At 62.8% G+C, this 15735-nt stretch overlaps 1 protein-coding gene across 1 annotated transcript in view; it reads right to left on the bottom strand.

Moving 5' to 3' along the window:
* The window catches only part of KIF1C (kinesin family member 1C), a 37405-nt gene that overhangs the window by 7503 nt on the left and 14167 nt on the right, over positions 1-15735 (bottom strand). The window contains exons 2-18 of the mRNA XM_084616122.1: positions 11872-12029; positions 8136-8212; positions 7489-7668; positions 7338-7403; positions 6753-6931; positions 6087-6198; positions 5770-5847; positions 5368-5433; positions 4828-4903; positions 4533-4611; positions 4226-4374; positions 3743-3906; positions 3282-3361; positions 2933-3008; positions 2542-2621; positions 2353-2447; positions 1586-1669 (exon numbers count right to left, since the gene is read on the bottom strand). Coding sequence (XP_084472248.1) covers positions 1586-1669; positions 2353-2447; positions 2542-2621; positions 2933-3008; positions 3282-3361; positions 3743-3906; positions 4226-4374; positions 4533-4611; positions 4828-4903; positions 5368-5433; positions 5770-5847; positions 6087-6198; positions 6753-6931; positions 7338-7403; positions 7489-7668; positions 8136-8212; positions 11872-11977 — 1747 coding nt within the window. The 5' untranslated portion in view covers positions 11978-12029. The remainder of the gene's footprint in view (positions 1-1585; positions 1670-2352; positions 2448-2541; positions 2622-2932; positions 3009-3281; positions 3362-3742; positions 3907-4225; positions 4375-4532; positions 4612-4827; positions 4904-5367; positions 5434-5769; positions 5848-6086; positions 6199-6752; positions 6932-7337; positions 7404-7488; positions 7669-8135; positions 8213-11871; positions 12030-15735) is intronic.

The raw sequence follows: 15735 nt of genomic DNA, 5'->3' as shown, positions 1-15735 counted from the left end.
GCTCTCACCCACCAGCCCCCACTCGCCTCCCAGAGCCGGGGGGAGAACCCAGGAGTCCTGGCTCCCAGCCCCCCCGCTCTCACCCACCAGCCCCCACTCGCCTCCCAGAGCCGGGGAGAGAACCCAGGAGTCCTGGCTCCCAGCCCCCCCTGCTCTAACCCACCAGCCCCCACTCGCCTCCCAGAGCCGGGGAGAGAACCCAGGAGTCCTGGCTCCCAGCCCCCCCTGCTCTAACCCACCAGACCCCGCTCCCCTCCCAGAGCCGGGGAGAGAACCCAGGAGTCCTGGCTCCCAGCTCCCCCGGCTCTCACCCACCAGCCCCCACTCCCCTCCCAGAGCCGGGGAGAGAACCCAGGAGTCCTGGCTCCCAGCTCCCCCGACTCTCACCCACCAGCCCCCACTCCCCTCCCAGAGCCGGGGGGAGAACCCAGGAGTCCTGGCTCCCAGCTCCCCCGGCTCTCACCCACCAGCCCCCACTCACCTCCCAGAGCCGGGGAGAGAACCCAGGAGTCCTGGCTCCCAGCCCCCCCGCTCTCACCCACCAGCCCCCACTCGCCTCGCAGAACCAGGGAGAGAACCCAGGAGTCCTGGGTCCCAGCTCCCCCGCTCTCACCCCCCAGCCCCCACTGCCCTCCCAGAGCTGGGGAGAGAAGCCAGGAGTCCTGGCTCCCAGCCCCCCCGCTCTCACCCACCAGCCCCCACTCGCCTCCCAGAGCCGGGGAGAGAACCCAGGAGTCCTGGCTCCCAGCTCCCCCGGCTCTCACCCACCAGCCCCCACTCGCCTCCCAGAGCCGGGGAGAGAACCCAGGAGTCCTGGCTCCCAGTCCCCCCTGCTCTCACCCACCAGCCCCCACTCGCCTCCCAGAGCCGGGGAGAGAACCCAGGAGTCCTGGCTCCCAGCTCCCCCTGCTCTAACCCACCAGACCCCGCTCCCCTCCCAGAGCCGGGGAGAGAACCCAGGAGTCCTGGCTCCCAGCCCCCCCGCTCTCACCCACCAGCCCCCACTCGCCTCCCAGAGCCGGAGAGAGAACCCAGGAGTCCTGGCTCCCAGCTCCCCCTGCTCTAACCCACCAGCCCCCGCTCCCCTCCCAGAGCCGGGGGGAGAACCCAGGAGTCCTGGCTCCCAGCTCCCCTGCTCTAACCCCCCAGCCCCCACTCCCCTCCCAGAGCTGGGGAGAGAACCCAGGAGTCCTGGCTCCCAGCCACCCCGCTCTCACCCACCAGCCCCCACTCGCCTCCCAGAGCCGGGGAGAGAACCCAGGAGTCCTGGCTCCCAGCCCCCCCGGCTCTCACCCACCAGCCCCCACTCGCCTCCCAGAGCCGGGGAGAGAACCCAGGAGTCCTGGCTCCCAGCCCCCCCTGCTCTCACCCACCATCCCCCACTCGCCTCCCAGAGCCGGGGGGAGAACCCAGGAGTCCTGGCTCCCAGCTCCCCTGCTCTAACCCCCCAGCCCCCACTCCCCTCCCAGAGCTGGGGAGAGAACCCAGGAGTCCTGGCTCCCAGCCCCCCCGCTCTCACCCACCAGCCCCCACTCGCCTCCCAGAGCCAGGGAGAGAACCCAGGCGTCTGAGGAGCTGCCCCTACCTGACCTCAGGACCAGCGGCTCCGTCACCTGCTTCCCGTTGACGTAGGTCTCAGCCCCCTCGCACGGCTCCAGCGTGACAACGGCTGTGGGGAGAGGGAGCCCCCGTGAGACATGCCCGTGGAGGCGGGCAGTGGGGGTCCCAGTCCCACGGAAAGGGTGGATCGGAGGTGAGTGCCAGGCGTGGGGTGGGGGGACTCCTGGCACACGGCTTGTGGGAGGGATGATTGCCCCGCACCGTGGGGCTGGCTGTTGGGGACTGGGAGTGCAGGGGGGACGACCCACGGACACCGGCGGCAGGGTGCGTGTGCGGGGGGAACCAGCGATCCGTACCTGGGTGGCTCCGCGTCTCGGCCGCCTCCCGCCAGCACAAAAGAGGGGGAAAGAAGCGTTAGGGTCAGTGCGGTCCTGGTCCGGGTCTGCAAGAGACTCCCCCCGCCCCCCCCCCCCCCTTTGTGGGGCAGGGGAGGGGGGAGCCCAGCTGAGGGAGCGTCCTGCCCCCGAGGACCCCACTGTGCCGAAGCGGGAACGTTCTCAATGGTTTTGTCTGAGTACCGCGTGCGTGCCTCAGTTTCCCCACGTATCTCGGGGGTGGGATCGGCGCTGGGCAGGTGTGACGGCGACGGGATACCGGGGTGTAGAGCCCGGCCCCCACTTTGTAGCCTGGCGGGGGGGCCGGGAACAAAACGCCCAGGTGACCAGTTTGCCCAGGGGAGAGACGAAGCCTGGGGGTGCTGGCTGGGGACTTGGGGGGCCCCCCCATTGCTACCTTCCCCGGCGGGGCCGGTGCGGCTCCGGAAAAGGCAATGCTGCTCGTTGATGAACTGCCCCGTCAGCTTGATGTCGACGTCCACCTGGCCCACCCTGCGGGGAGACGGGGGGGAGGTGAGAGGGGGGCAGGGCAGGACACCCCAAACCTGGCCCCCACCCCCCCGCGGTACCCCAGCCCGCCCCGCACCTGGTCACGCCGTCCTTGATGTGGTACAGCAGGCATTCCGACATGAGCGGGTCCTCGTTCAGGTTCACCAGGTGCGGGGTCTGCAGAGGGGGAGCCGGTCAGCGGGGGGGCAGGGCTTTAGGGGGCCCGGCCCGCCCCCCTACCACCACCACGGAGGATTCTGGGATGGAGGGGCCCAGCCCCCCACAGGATTCGGGGACTGACAAGAGTTGGGTGCAGAGAGGGATGGGGGGTAATTACAGAGGGAAAAGTTGGGGAGCGGGTGGTTCTGTGGGGTGCCCGGCACCGACCCCGATCTCGGTTGGGCTCTGCGCAGGGCTGGACGGACGTCGCCTGTCTGTGGTGTCACCCCATCGCTGCCCGATGAGCCCCCCAGCTCCACGCCACTTGCCTTTTTCGGGGAGAAGACCCCCACCGTGCCACCGTCTTCCCGCACGGCCACGCCCATCTCGGCCAGGAGCGCCTCCCTGCGGCGAGAGACCCACGTCACTGCCCCGTGTGCCCCCCAAACTTCCACCAAGATGCGGCCACCTCTGGGGCGGGGCGGCTCGTTATCCGGGGACCCCTCGCCCAGCGCCGAGATGCGCCCACCTCTGGGGCGGGGCGGCGGGTGACACAGGGACCCCTCGCCCGGGGCCGAGATGCGCCCACCTCTGGGGCGGGGCGGCGGGTGACACAGGGACCCCTTGCCCGGGGCCGAGATGCGCCCACCTCTGGGCGAGGTCAGTCCCAGCGCTCACCTCTCCATCCGAAGGGCCTCGGTTTTCCGCAGCTTCTCCTCCCATGTCTCGTTCAGCTCCGCGATGATTTTCTCCGTCTCCTGCGCAGGCCGAAGGAGAGTTGGGCTCAGGTCACCCCCAGCACAGGGGGGCCCCGTCTCTCCTCACCCCGATGAGCCAGGTCCCTGCACCCCTCACCTGCCCAGAGCAGGAACTGGGGTGTTCGTGGGGAGACTGCCTGACATGCCAGGGCGGGGGGGCTGGGAGCCAGGACTCCTGGGTTCTCTCCCTAGCTCTGGGAGGGGAGTGGGGGCTGCTGGGTCAGAGCAGGGGGGGCTGGGAGCCAGGACTCCTGGGTTCTCTTCCTGGCTCTGGTGCAAACTGAGCTAGAGAAAGGGGGCTGGCCGCTGGAGGGCAGGCTGTGGGATCTGGTGGGCTGGTGGGGGAATTGTTCAAGGTTGGGGGGCAGTTATATCCCCTACCTGCAGCCTCTCCATAGCCTCCTCTGTGCAGATGACCTGCTCCTCCAGGGTGGGGAAGGGCTCGGACCCCCCGTTGAGGGGGGCGGGGGACTGGGGCTCGGCCGCGGGGTCGTAGGGCAGTGCGGGAGCAGGGGGGTGGCTGTCGGGCTCCTCCCGCTTCAAGCCTGGAACGAAGCATTGAGGGGTTTGAGGGGCTGGTCACGCCCCCAGCTCCTTCTGTGCCCCCTCCCACATCCACTTCCCCTAGACCACCCCCATGTAACCCACGGCCTTGGCCTGCCCTATCCCCATGCCCAGAGCGCTGCCCAATGGGGTGGGGGTTGGGGGGCAGACCCCACTTTAAAAACAGAGCCCCCTTTCCCCACCCACTCCCTCTCCCCCATTCCAGCCACCAGCGTTTAGTGGGGGAACCCTGTCCATCCCCTCCCACCAAATCCCCTTAACTCTCCCCCATGCATGTGTGCTGGGGGCGGGGGCACTCACCGCCGGGGAGGGAGGCATCGGAGAGGCCCTGGGCGAAGAGCAGCTCCCTGAGCCGGGCCACCTCCTCCTTCAGCTCCCGGATGAGCCGGGCATTGGGGTCCTCGTTGATCACCGCGTTGCACCGAATCTGCTTGGTGCGGTCCGCGTAGCTGGGGGGGGAGGGGGGGGTGTCGTCAGCGTCCCTGGACGAGAGAGAGCAGCCCTGCCCCCCTGCATGCGCCCAGCCCCCGCCCCACATCCCCACCCCTTTCCATCCATCCATCCTCCCTCAGACACACGCACCAGCCCCCCACCCCTTGGGGCTCACCGGAGGGTGCTGAGCGTCTCCTCGTAGCTGATGTCGGCTGGGCTCAGGGCGGCGATCATGGCCGTGCGGGAGTTACCGCCTGCGGGGGGGGAGGGAAGGTTAATTAGCCGGGGGGGCCTCCCTCCCCCCATTATCTCGTACCCCACCAAGGGATACCCTCCTTCTCCCCCCATTCCCCCAGCGGCCACACCCATATCCCATCCCCCTGACCAGGATTGTCCCGTGCCCCCCTCCCTGCCTGCAGCCCCCTCCCCACACAGTGCACCCCCACGGCTGAGGGATCGGGGGGCCTTACCCAGATTCTCCTTGAGCAGCCAGGTGAGAACCGAGTCGCGGTAAGGGATGAAATCGGATTTCTTCTTCTTGTTTTGCTGGAGCGAGGGAATAACGGGGGGGGGGGGGGGTGTGAGAACATGATTGGGGGGGCCCTGCTGGGGAAGGGGCTGACGCCCCCAACATGACCCAGCGGGGATTAGCTGTACTATATCCTGGCGAGGCCAAACCCTGCCTCAGTTTCCCCTTGGTGCAACAGCTGGGAGGCAAAACCCACCCCCGATGTCCCCTCCCCAGGACTGGCGGTGCCGGAGACAGATTGGGAACCCCGGCAGCTTGGCCAGGTGGGGTGTCTCCATGCTAACCTGGGGGCTCCACGGGGACCGAGAACCCCGAGACTGGGCGCCCGGGTCCCGGCCGAGGGGGATGAGTCGCTCCCAGGGGTCTGGTGTGCCGGGACTCGGGGGGCCCCGATCCCAGCTCGACCCCCAGGGCCTGGCACTACAGGGACCCCGAAGTCAGTTGTGGGGTGTGTGTGTGATCCCCCGCCCCCAGCACTCACCATCTCGGCCAGGGCGGAGATCACCTTCCCCAGCGTGGTGAGGGATTTGTTGATGTTCGCACCTTCCTGTGGAGGGGAGGGAGTGCCAGAGCGTTAGGGGGGTTAAAGAGACCCCCCACCCCCGGGGGTCCGGCCCCACCAACAGGACCACCCACTCCGGCTGCGTTCGAGTAGCCGTGCCCACGGGGCTTCGGCCAGCCGGCCCCCTGAGGAGACCCCCCAATAGCTCCCTGGCTCCTGTTGAACTGTGGGGGGTTTAGCCCTTTCCCGCAGGCTAATCCAGCGGCACTCCCGAAGCCCCGTGGCCGACGCTCTACTCCAGCACCCCCCACCCCTCCCCTACCCCCCGAGGGGCAGCAGCTTCGGGAGGGGGGGTTAACAGTTCTGGGGGGCCCCCCTCACCTTTAACCTCATGCCCTTCGCGCCGGATGACTCGGCTCGCTCGCTGCCGGCCAGATCCACCAGGCTGATTTTGCTGACCTGGGCAGGGGGAAGCAGGGGAGGGGGGGGTCAGGAGGGCTGGACTGGCAGCGGCTTCGTACGCCCCCCGCCCCCCCAAACACCCCCGCCCCAGCCTGCCCGGAGCTCACTGAGCCAGGCTGAGAACCAGGAAACTCGCTCCAGGCCTGGCCCTGGCCCCGCCCCCTCCCAGCCAGGCTTGGCCCGCTATGGGTGACCGGGCCCGGCCGGCCCCACCAGTGCCCTGACCCCCGCATTGCCTTCTCGGTGTCGAGGTCGGTCAGCTCGTCATGTCTCCTCTGCGTGAAGACGATGGTGAACACGGCGTGCGAGCGGCTGCTGGTCTCGTTCATGTTGGTGGCGGCCACAGTCCTGGGTGGGGTGAGAGACGGGGACGGGGGTAAGAACCCAGGAGTCCTGGCTCCCAGCCCCCCTGCTCTGACCCACCAGCCCCCAGTGCCCTCCAAGAGCCAGGGAGAGAACCCAGGAGTCCTGGCTCCCAGCCCCCACTGCCCTCCCAGAGCCGGGGAGAGAACCCAGGAGTCCTGGCTCCCAGGCCCCCCTGCTCTGACCCACCAGCCCCCAGTGCCCTCCAAGAGCCAGGGAGAGAACCCAGGAGTCCTGGCTCCCAGCCCCCCCGCTCTGACCCACCAGCCCCCACTGCCCTCCCAGAGCCGGGGAGAGAACCCAGGAGTCCTGGCTCCCAGCCCCCCCGCTCTGACCCACCAGCCCCCACTGCCCTCCCAGAGCCGGGGAGAGAACCCAGGAGTCCTGGCTCCCAGCCCCCCTGCTCTGACCCACCAGCCCCCACTGCCCTCCCAGAGCCGGGGAGAGAACCCAGGAGTCCTGGCTCCCAGCCCCCGCTCCTGAAGCAGCTGATGAGGCAGGACTCCTGGGTTCCCCGCAGCTGGGGGCGGGGCTCTCACCTGGCCTTGTTCCCGCAGTCCATGAGGTCGTGGATGTCGGCGAAGGAGGTGACGGCCAGCTTGGACAGGTCCTCCACGTAGGGGCCCATGATGGGGTGCTCCCGAACCCGCAGGTTCCCCCGGCTCTTGGGGTTCAGCAGGTCCCGCACCCGCTCGCAATAGATCTCCATGTAGCTCACCTGGGGCAGGGGGAGATGGCCATGAGGGTAGGGGCGGGGCAGTGCTGGGGGGGCGGGGAGTGGGAGCGGGGTTGGAGGAGGCATGGGGGGTGCGGGGGTCAGGGGAGCACTGGGAGACTCCAGGGGGTGGTGGTGGTGTGAGGATCACACTGGGGAGGTCGGGGGGCAGGGAGGGGCTGGGGGTCAGTTGGGGGAGCACTGGAGGGGTTGGGAACCACTGGGGGGGTCAGGGTCACACTTGGGGGGGTGGGGAGGGGCTGAGAGAGCGCTGGGGGGGGTTTCACGCTGGGGAGGTTGGGGGCAGGGAAGGGCCGGGAGTCAGAGTTGAGGGAGGGCTGGGGGGAGTCTGAGGGGGGGTCTGGGTCACGCTGGGGGGCCCGAGGGGGAGTCAGGGCGGGCGACTCACCTCCACGGAGTAGGACAGGTCGGGGGAGTGGCTCTCGGTGACCCGGGTGAACAAATCCTCACACAGCTGGAGCGAGAGACAAGGAGAGGAAGATGAAAACACGGCACGGCGCCCCCCCCGGCACCCCCCAGCACGGCCCCCCGGCGCCCACCTGGGGGATGATCCCCTGCTGCCCCGGCTCCTGCCTGCCCATCATGGTGTAGGACTTGCCGGCCCCGGTCTGGCCGTAGGCGAAGATACAGACGTTGTAGCCCTCGAAGGCGTGAAGCAGCATCTCCTCCCCGATGTCCTCGTACACCTGTCGCTGGGAGGCGAAGCTGGGGTCCTCCTCCTGGGGCGGGGGGGGAGACACGGCCGTAGGGTGAGGGCCCCTTATGGCTCTGCTGGTGCCCCTCAATCCCCCGCCTCCAACTCCCAGAGCTGGGGAGAGAACCCAGGCGTCCTGGCTCCCAGCCCCCCGGCTCTAACCCACCAGACCCCACTCCCCTCCCAAAGCCGGGGAGAGAACCCAGGCGTCCTGGCTCCCAGCCCCCTCCCCCGCTCTAACCCACCTGCCCCCCACTCCCCTCCCAGAGACGGGGAGAGAACCCAGGCGTCCTGGCTCCCAGCCCCCCCGCTCTGATCCACCAGCCCCCAGTGCCCTCCGAGAGCTGGGGAGAGAACCCAGGTGTCCTGGCTCCCAGCCCCCCGGCTCTAACCCCTCAGCCCCCACTCCCCTCCCAGAACCAGGGAGAGAACCCAGGCGTCCTGGCTCCCAGCCCTCCCGGCTCCGCGCCCCCCAGTTCTCCGCGCACTCACCGAGGTGTGGGACCAGTAGGAATAATCGAAGGTGAAGTTTTTGGGAGCATCTTTTGTCAGCTTGGGATTGGTGATACCTGTGGGGAGACGGCACACGGGGTGAGCGAGCGGGTGCGGGGCACATGTCCAGCCAGCCCCCCCACCCCACCCCACCCCGGGGCCCCGCCGAGATCAGAAACCTGCCCTGTGCCGGGCGCGTCGCAGACTCAGGGCGAGGCACAGCCCCTGCTCTGAAGAGATGATAACGTAAATAAATATTCCCAGCTTTCGAACTGGGAGAGACTGGGAGCCAGGACTGGTGCTGGGAGGGGAGCAGGGGCCGGCGGGTTAGAGCAGGGGGGGCTGGGAGCCAGGACTCCTGGGTTCTCTCCCCGGCTCTGGGAGGGGAGTGGGGGCTGGGAGCCAGGACTCTTGGGTTCTCTCCACGGCTCTGGGAGGGGAGTGGGGGGCAGCTGGGTTAGAGCGGGGGGGAGGGGGCTGGGAGCCAGGACTCTTGGGTTCTCTCCCTGGCTCTGGGAGGGGAGTGGGGCAGGTGGGTTACAGCAGGCAGGACTGGGAGCCAGGACTCCTGGGTTCTCTCCATGGCTCTGGGAGGGGAGTGGGGGGCAGGTGGGTTAGAGCGGGGGAGGGGGCTGGGAGCCAGGACTCTTGGGTTCTCTCCCTGGCTCTGGGAGGGCAGCGAGCTCTAGGCCAAACCCAGACAGAGGCTGAGCAGCGAATGGGGAACCAGGCGCAGACCCTGGCATCCCCCTTTTAAGCCGGCCGGGCCCCGGCTCTGGCCGGCACACGGCTGCCTTTACAAGGCCTCCCAGCTCCCGGGGCCGGCTGAGTGACGTCTTGGCAGCTCCTGGGACCATAACAAGTTGAGGACGTTCCGGCTATATTTAGCCGGCATCCAGGCTCCCGGCAGCTGGTCCTGCCAGATGCCAGCCCTGGAGAGGATGCTCCGAGGTTGCATCCCTGCTCCCCCCGGCCTCGGTGCTCCAGGCCCCAGCTCCCGGAGTCACGCCACACCTGTGGGCTCCTGCCTTTTTCAGTGAAGTGTCTCTGAGCCCGACGTCTGCCTGAGTTTGCAGAGAGCCTGAGCCCATTCCTGTGAGGGGGCAGGGGGCGCTTGCTGATCTCCTGATCCATTCTGCCCAGCTCAGGGGGCCGTCAGCCCCACCCCACGTTGGGTTCGAAAACCCAGATTCCCCCCCAACGCATGGACTTGGCAGCAGGGAGCAGCACTGGACATGCGGGGGCAGCCATGTTAACCCCCCCCCCCCGCCCCCTGCAAATTCGTCAGTGGGGTTTTTTTTTCTGCAAAAGGATTTTACGGACGACAAAGGAACAGATCCTGAGCTCCCAGGGAGGGGAGTGGGGGCTGGTGGCTCAGAGCGGGGAAGGGCTGGGAGCCAGGACTCCTGGATGTCTCCAAGCCAGCATGACCTGCAAGCATCTGACACACAGACACCCCACCTCCACATCACACAACTGGGGACATGCCTCCCTCCGAGATCCCCTGTTTCCCCTGTAACCCCGTCAAGAGCTCATGCCCTGCGCGCCACGCTCAGCCTGGCAGGAACGCACTCCCTTCTGCGCCCTTTCCACCTTCCCTGGTACCAGCTCTTTTTAGTCCCATCCTTGTGCTAGGGGGCTGGTAAAGCCCCAGCTACTGGAGGCATGGGAATTACAGGGCGGTCTCTGCTTTCCCTTTTAGCAAAGAGATCGTGAGTCTCTAGTTCTCACGGGGGCAGAGCAAAGCTTGTAAGTGTCACCCTCCTAAAGGCTCAGGAGCTAAAGGGAAATTAAAACAAATCCCATTAATTATTTTCTAGGGCCAGGGCGGCTGGGGGAACTCTCTGGCCTGGGTTCTTCAGCTGGTTTGCCACCCGTACCCCTCTGGTTTTCCATTTTGCCTTTTTAAGGACTGGGAATTATTTGTGGTTGGGAGATGCCCCTTCCTTCCGACAGGACCCTCAGACAAGACCAAAACTCTAGTTCACCCAGGACTTAATTCGGGGAAGCTCTGGGGGCAGGCTAGCCGATCTGGGGGGAGTCTAGCTGGCGGAGAGATCGGAGCGGGAAGCGAACGTTCATGCTGCTTGGACCGATCCCGCCAAATAACTTACACTGTAAAAACTCCCCAACACACACCCACCCCACAACCCCCATAACAACGGTCCAGCATGTCTCCAAGCACTCAACACTTGCTCGCACATGGGGAATTTACAGGACTATGTACCAGTGCCATCTCGTGGCTGATTTATGTTCCTTGTGGGTGATGCTGTCGCCTTCGCTCTCTCCTACCGCCGTGGCCGGGGCTGTACGAACGCACGCCGCGCGACACAGACGCCGGCAGCAGGCAGGCAGGGGGTTAACCAGAGGCAGCTGCCCAGAGCCGGGTTAAACTGTGGGTTTTCCCCGTCCGCACAACGATGGGGTCGTTCGTACCGCGAAGGGGCCGGCGTGTGCACGGGAGCCGCATTCAATCGAGATCGGGGGCCCCCCCAGGTGCTGCACAGATACACAGCACGGTCTGGAAAAATGAATAAGGCCAAGGGGGGTGGAGAGGGGAGATCCCGAAACACCTACCCCCCAACACAGACCCCGTGACTGCTGAGCTGGATGGCAAATGCCCAGTCGAGGCTTTCCCAACCTCGGGGCCCATCACCGTCGCGTCGGGGCTGCTCCCTGCTCCACTCTAGAGAGAGGGGCCAGGGTGGAGGGCGAGCCCCGTACGAACTAAGAGACGGAAGAGACCCAGCCGCACTTCCTAGGGCACATCTACCTCAGGGTTACCCCTACGCTCCCAGCCACCCTGAGATCAATCCTACGTTGCCTAGTACAAGGATTTATACACCAGCCCGGCTCCAATCCCTGCCCTCGGCGCATGGGGCAGGGATCTGGAACCCACTGCACTCTGGGTTTTCATTCCTGGCTTCCCCAGGCCCACAGCGCACCGGGGAAGCGGGAGCAGTCCAGGGGCTGCTCTAACATACACCCTAGGCTGGCTGGGGCGCAGAAGGCAGGTGCGCTCGTGCCTCTGGCTCAGGAACGGAGGAGCTGAGAAACCAGGGCCGGGATAACCAGAGAGACAGCAGCTTGCGACGCCCGGGGCAGGGCGTACCGGGTCTCTTCGAGGGAATTCGGGGCAGGTCCGCGTTCCCGGGCCACCGCCCAGCGAGGAGAGAAGCAGAACACAGATACTCGCAGGGGGAAGGGGAAAAACCGTCCCCAGGTCCTTGCCAATCTGACCTGGGGAGAAGACCGGCCCCACCCCGACTGTAATGCTCGAGGTTTAACTGATCGCGAGCCAGACCCCCCTGCCACCCAAATCACTGGCCCGGCATGGCCCAGTCCTACTAGTTCAGAGGAAGGAGAAGGGATGTCTGGGTGATCAGAGTGGGGGGTGGAGAGAGAATCTCCCTTAATCCAAATCCACTCTCAAGCATAGACATGCCGCAGGTGAAACGTGTTGAAAATACCCCTTGCCCCGTCTATAACGGGGTTTGAGAAGTCACGCTGCTCAAGTGTGCTGGCTAGACACCCGTCACAGGGCAAGCTGGCTCTGCAGGGAGCCTGGGAGAATGATCCCCAAGCACCAAGTTACGGCCGCGCTGTTTGGGGAAACCGAGGCAGGCAGACCCTATTTTAGCCAAGCATGAAATCCAGCGATGCGCCCGAAGAGCCAGCCCTGCCGGCCTCCGGCTTTACCCCTGCCAGTCCGAGCCACCCTCCCAAGGGTACTTACAGGTGGTTTTTCCTTGCATCTGGATCACGCATTTAGCGTCCCGGCTGATTTCCCGGGAGTTGAAAGGCCGCACCCTCACGGCCACTTTGACGGAGGCGCCGGCCATGGCGGCTCTCCCGTGACCCTCAGTGTTCACCGTGGGAGCTCACGGGCCTGTCCTGCAAGAGACAGACAGGAAGAGACGCAAAACATTACCACAGCTCTGCCCATAAAAATCACCCTGTGGTCCCAGCCGCGAAGCAGTTCCCATCAAAGTCACAAGGACGTCTCCAAGTCACGGGGCCGCTGGCTCCCCCCACGCAGGGGTTGGGAGGGTGCCCTCAGGCAAGCGGGTGAGCTTGGTGACCTCGCACGAGCGACCTTCCTCCTCCCCGTGCCTCAGTTTCCCCACAACCTTCTTTCGGTCAAGCGCTTTGAGGTCTGCTGATAAAAGCCAGAGGGATTATCGTTGCGGGGGGCAGGGAAGCCGGAATAGGATCCTAGCAGGGAGCTAGGCGGGGCTCGTTTGTACAGAGCTAGAACCCGGCCTTAAATTCACAGCCATGGTCTCCACGCAGGACCCGCTGTGTTGCCAGCAGTCAACCTGCTAGGAAGGGGAAGCTCCCCCACCCCAACCCACAAAAAATCTGCAGCCAGGCCAGGCCTGCCTCTCGCAGCGGCTGGAGACTGTGGGAGGAGGGGTGTCAACGCGCTAGACAATGGAGCTGTGTCTGCGGCCACAGGAAACCCGGCACCATACGGGCCCAGCGTAAATAGAAGAGAGAATCAAAGGAGAGCGTGTTCCCGCTGACACAACGTCCCTCGCCAAGTCCCACAGCACCCAGTGCCGGAGGTACCCCTCTTTTCCAACCCACAGCTGGGGAGAGAACCCAGGAGTCCTGGCTCCCAGCCCCCCCTGCTCTAATCCACCAGATCCCCCTCGCTTCCCAGAGCTGAGGAGAGAACCCAGGAGTCCTGGCTCCCAGCCCCCCTGGTCTAATCCACCTTCCCCTCCCAGCTCTTAAGACTCCTGCGGTTACCATGATCACCCCCAAAGGTTGAAGGTGGCCAGCATGTCATCAGGGGGCACTGTAGCGAGGAAGGTAAATCATTTTGATGACCCCTTGGTCTGCGAAAGATCCCAGGGCTGAGTGGATTCCCTTACAGAAATCCTACAGCCTACCCCAAGCGAAGCTACTGAGAGGAAAAGGCAGGTGTGTGTCCTGCCTTCACATGGGGACTGGAAACATCTGGCTTCTAATCCCACTGCTCACACCAATTCCACCCACCCTCCGCTGCAGCCTCTCTCAGTTCCCCAGGAGGCGACACACAAACGTTACATCAACGTTTGCGTGAGGCGAAGCAACGGGCCATCGCCACGTGCGATGCACGGCGCGCGCGAGAAATTAGCCCGTCGGCTCAGAACACAAGCGTCGTTTTTCAACACAGCGACAGAGTCCCCACACCGACAGAAGAGTCCCGGGCCTGGAGTCACCCAGTGCTGTCTCCGGCCATCTGTCATACTGTCCCCTTCGCAAACTCCATCCTCAAACCTTTCGATTCAGTGGATCCTTTCCCACCCTGGGGTCCCCCCGCAATCCTTCCTCACCTGCATTTGGACAGGCTAAACCCAACTATCTCTGCTCTGGTAAGACCTGCTCCCCTGGGCAGCCTAGGAGCCCTTCTCTGCACCTGAGCGCTCAGAAACGCCACCCGCTCTGAATAATTTGGCACCCCGCAGAATTAACGAGGGTTCAAAGAACCATTAGGGGCCCGGACAAACTCTGTGAGGAAAGATTGGGGTCATCCACCTTAGAGAGGAGACAGGATAATGGGCTATAAAATACCGACTGGGATAGAAAAGGCAGACAGGTTCTCCCCGTCTCTTAACACAAGAGGCAAAGGGACGTCCACCAGAATTGAAAAGGTAACAACTTCAGGACTGTGACCAAAGGAAATGTTTTTCCTCAACAACGCACCGTTTGCCTGTGGAACTCACTGCCTCAGGATACCACCGAGACGGAGAACGTAGCCAGAATCAAATGGAGGATCGGCAGTTTATCTGGAATTGCCCGAGTTGTGACGGTTCATGCAGGAGGGAGATTAGACCTGGGGCTTCAGGTCTGGAGCTGCTTGTTCGAGATTAGGATAAGACCTATGGGGGGATGGGGCACGGTTACTCTGGGGTTCTTACACCGGGTATTACGGATGGGACGCTGGCTGGCTGGAGCTCAGCCACTCCCAGAAGCTTTGCGGTTGTCACGGTTTTCCTCAGATTTTTTTGATTTAAATCTCTTTTTTTTAATAAAAGGATTTTTGAGGAAAAAACCTATCTAATGATAGTTTGAATTAAGATACATGAGAGCTCAAAGATATCTCATCATAGAAGAGGGATTATAAATTCTAATTCTATAGTACGAGACAATATATCCATGTCATGTTTAAGAAAAGTTTTGTCAATGAGTTCCAATAATTCATGGATTAGGGACACAATCTTATGGGGTTCCAGAGGCTTCTGTATAGATTATTTAGGTTAATCTTTCTATCGACCCACTGGGACTCAGTGCTCAGTCTAGAAGATACCATCAGAGATGCCTAGTTTTGAAGTTGTCCAACTGTGGATTTGTGTCTCCAGAGGTAACATGCTTGTTAACAGCAAAAATGTTTTTAAATATCTAGAGGTGAGAAATAACAACAGACCTTAACACTATTGTCCCTCTGCAAATTTGCGTATACAGAGTCAATCCCTGACCTCTCTCTAAAAGTGCAAAGTTTCAAAAAGTTCAAGGAACAGAAGATTGTTGGGGGTGGAATAGATCTGGACAAGGAGAAGTCGTCTGGAGATCAATGTGAAAAGCGAGGGACAGATGCTTGTTTTGTTAAAATATTAGACGTTTGCCATTGAAGAAAAAATCCAGAATACTTAACGTTGTTGTTGTAGTTAAATAAAACAGTTTAAATGTCTGTCTGGTGATGTTCTCCTCCTATTACAGCCTGGCAAGAAAATCCTCCCTATATTAATGATTAACCCGTTGAATTGGAGATAGTTCACCTCCCACTGACTTCAGAAATATCTGCTTCAATTACCTTTGGTAAATGAAATAACCAAACCTTCATTCATTTTCCGATATAGCTGTAAAACTCATCCAAAAAGTTTTCACAATAAATCACTGTTTAAAAATGTAGTGTGTGTATTTTCTAAAAATGAAACCTACATCTCTCTCTGAGTTGTGAAGAATATGTATTAAGGTTATAATAACCAACAAGAATGCCCTTTTATGTAGAAATCCACGCTTAAATGGAGTCTTCCGGACGAGTGATTTAAATCAATTTGATTTAAATCAAATCTGCCCTGGCACGGACGGCCCTGAAAACAAAGCCAAGCAGCTAATGTCTGATACACCGGAGAAGGGACAGCCAGCGGAGGGATGCGAAGACAGAGAGGCCGCAGCCAAAGCGGCGGGCTGGCACAACGATCTAGCATTTCACCATCCACCCCCCCCCCCGTAGGTCCCTAACGCCTTGACACCTGCCCCCCCGCCACCTCCAAGACCCTTAGATCCTCTATTTCAGTCCTCTTATGAGATCCCCCTGCACCAAAACCGTGTGGGGCGGTCGGTAGCTTTCCCGCAACTCGTCAATCTGCCGGCCTCTCACTCCGCCATCATCTGCTCTGCGTAGGGACGGTCCTGGGGCGTTCAGAAAGTGCCTCGCACCTTGTGGGATACTGCAGCCAATAAGTCACGAGCCCAGATGCCTAAGGGATGGGCAGCAACCTGGAATTTAGCAGGGAGGGTGGCCTTTGTCTCAGGACGTCCCTTTTCATCCCTGTAAAAATCCACTCCAAGTGGGACAAGCTAAAAACCTTTGCACGGTAGAGAGTTC

Source organism: Lepidochelys olivacea (assembly GCF_965140295.1).
Source record: "Lepidochelys olivacea isolate rLepOli2 genome assembly, chromosome: 28".
Taxonomy (NCBI): domain Eukaryota; kingdom Metazoa; phylum Chordata; order Testudines; family Cheloniidae; genus Lepidochelys; species Lepidochelys olivacea.
The sequence above is the reverse complement of the archived record's forward strand: the minus strand, read 5'-3'. Positions and strand labels throughout refer to the sequence as shown.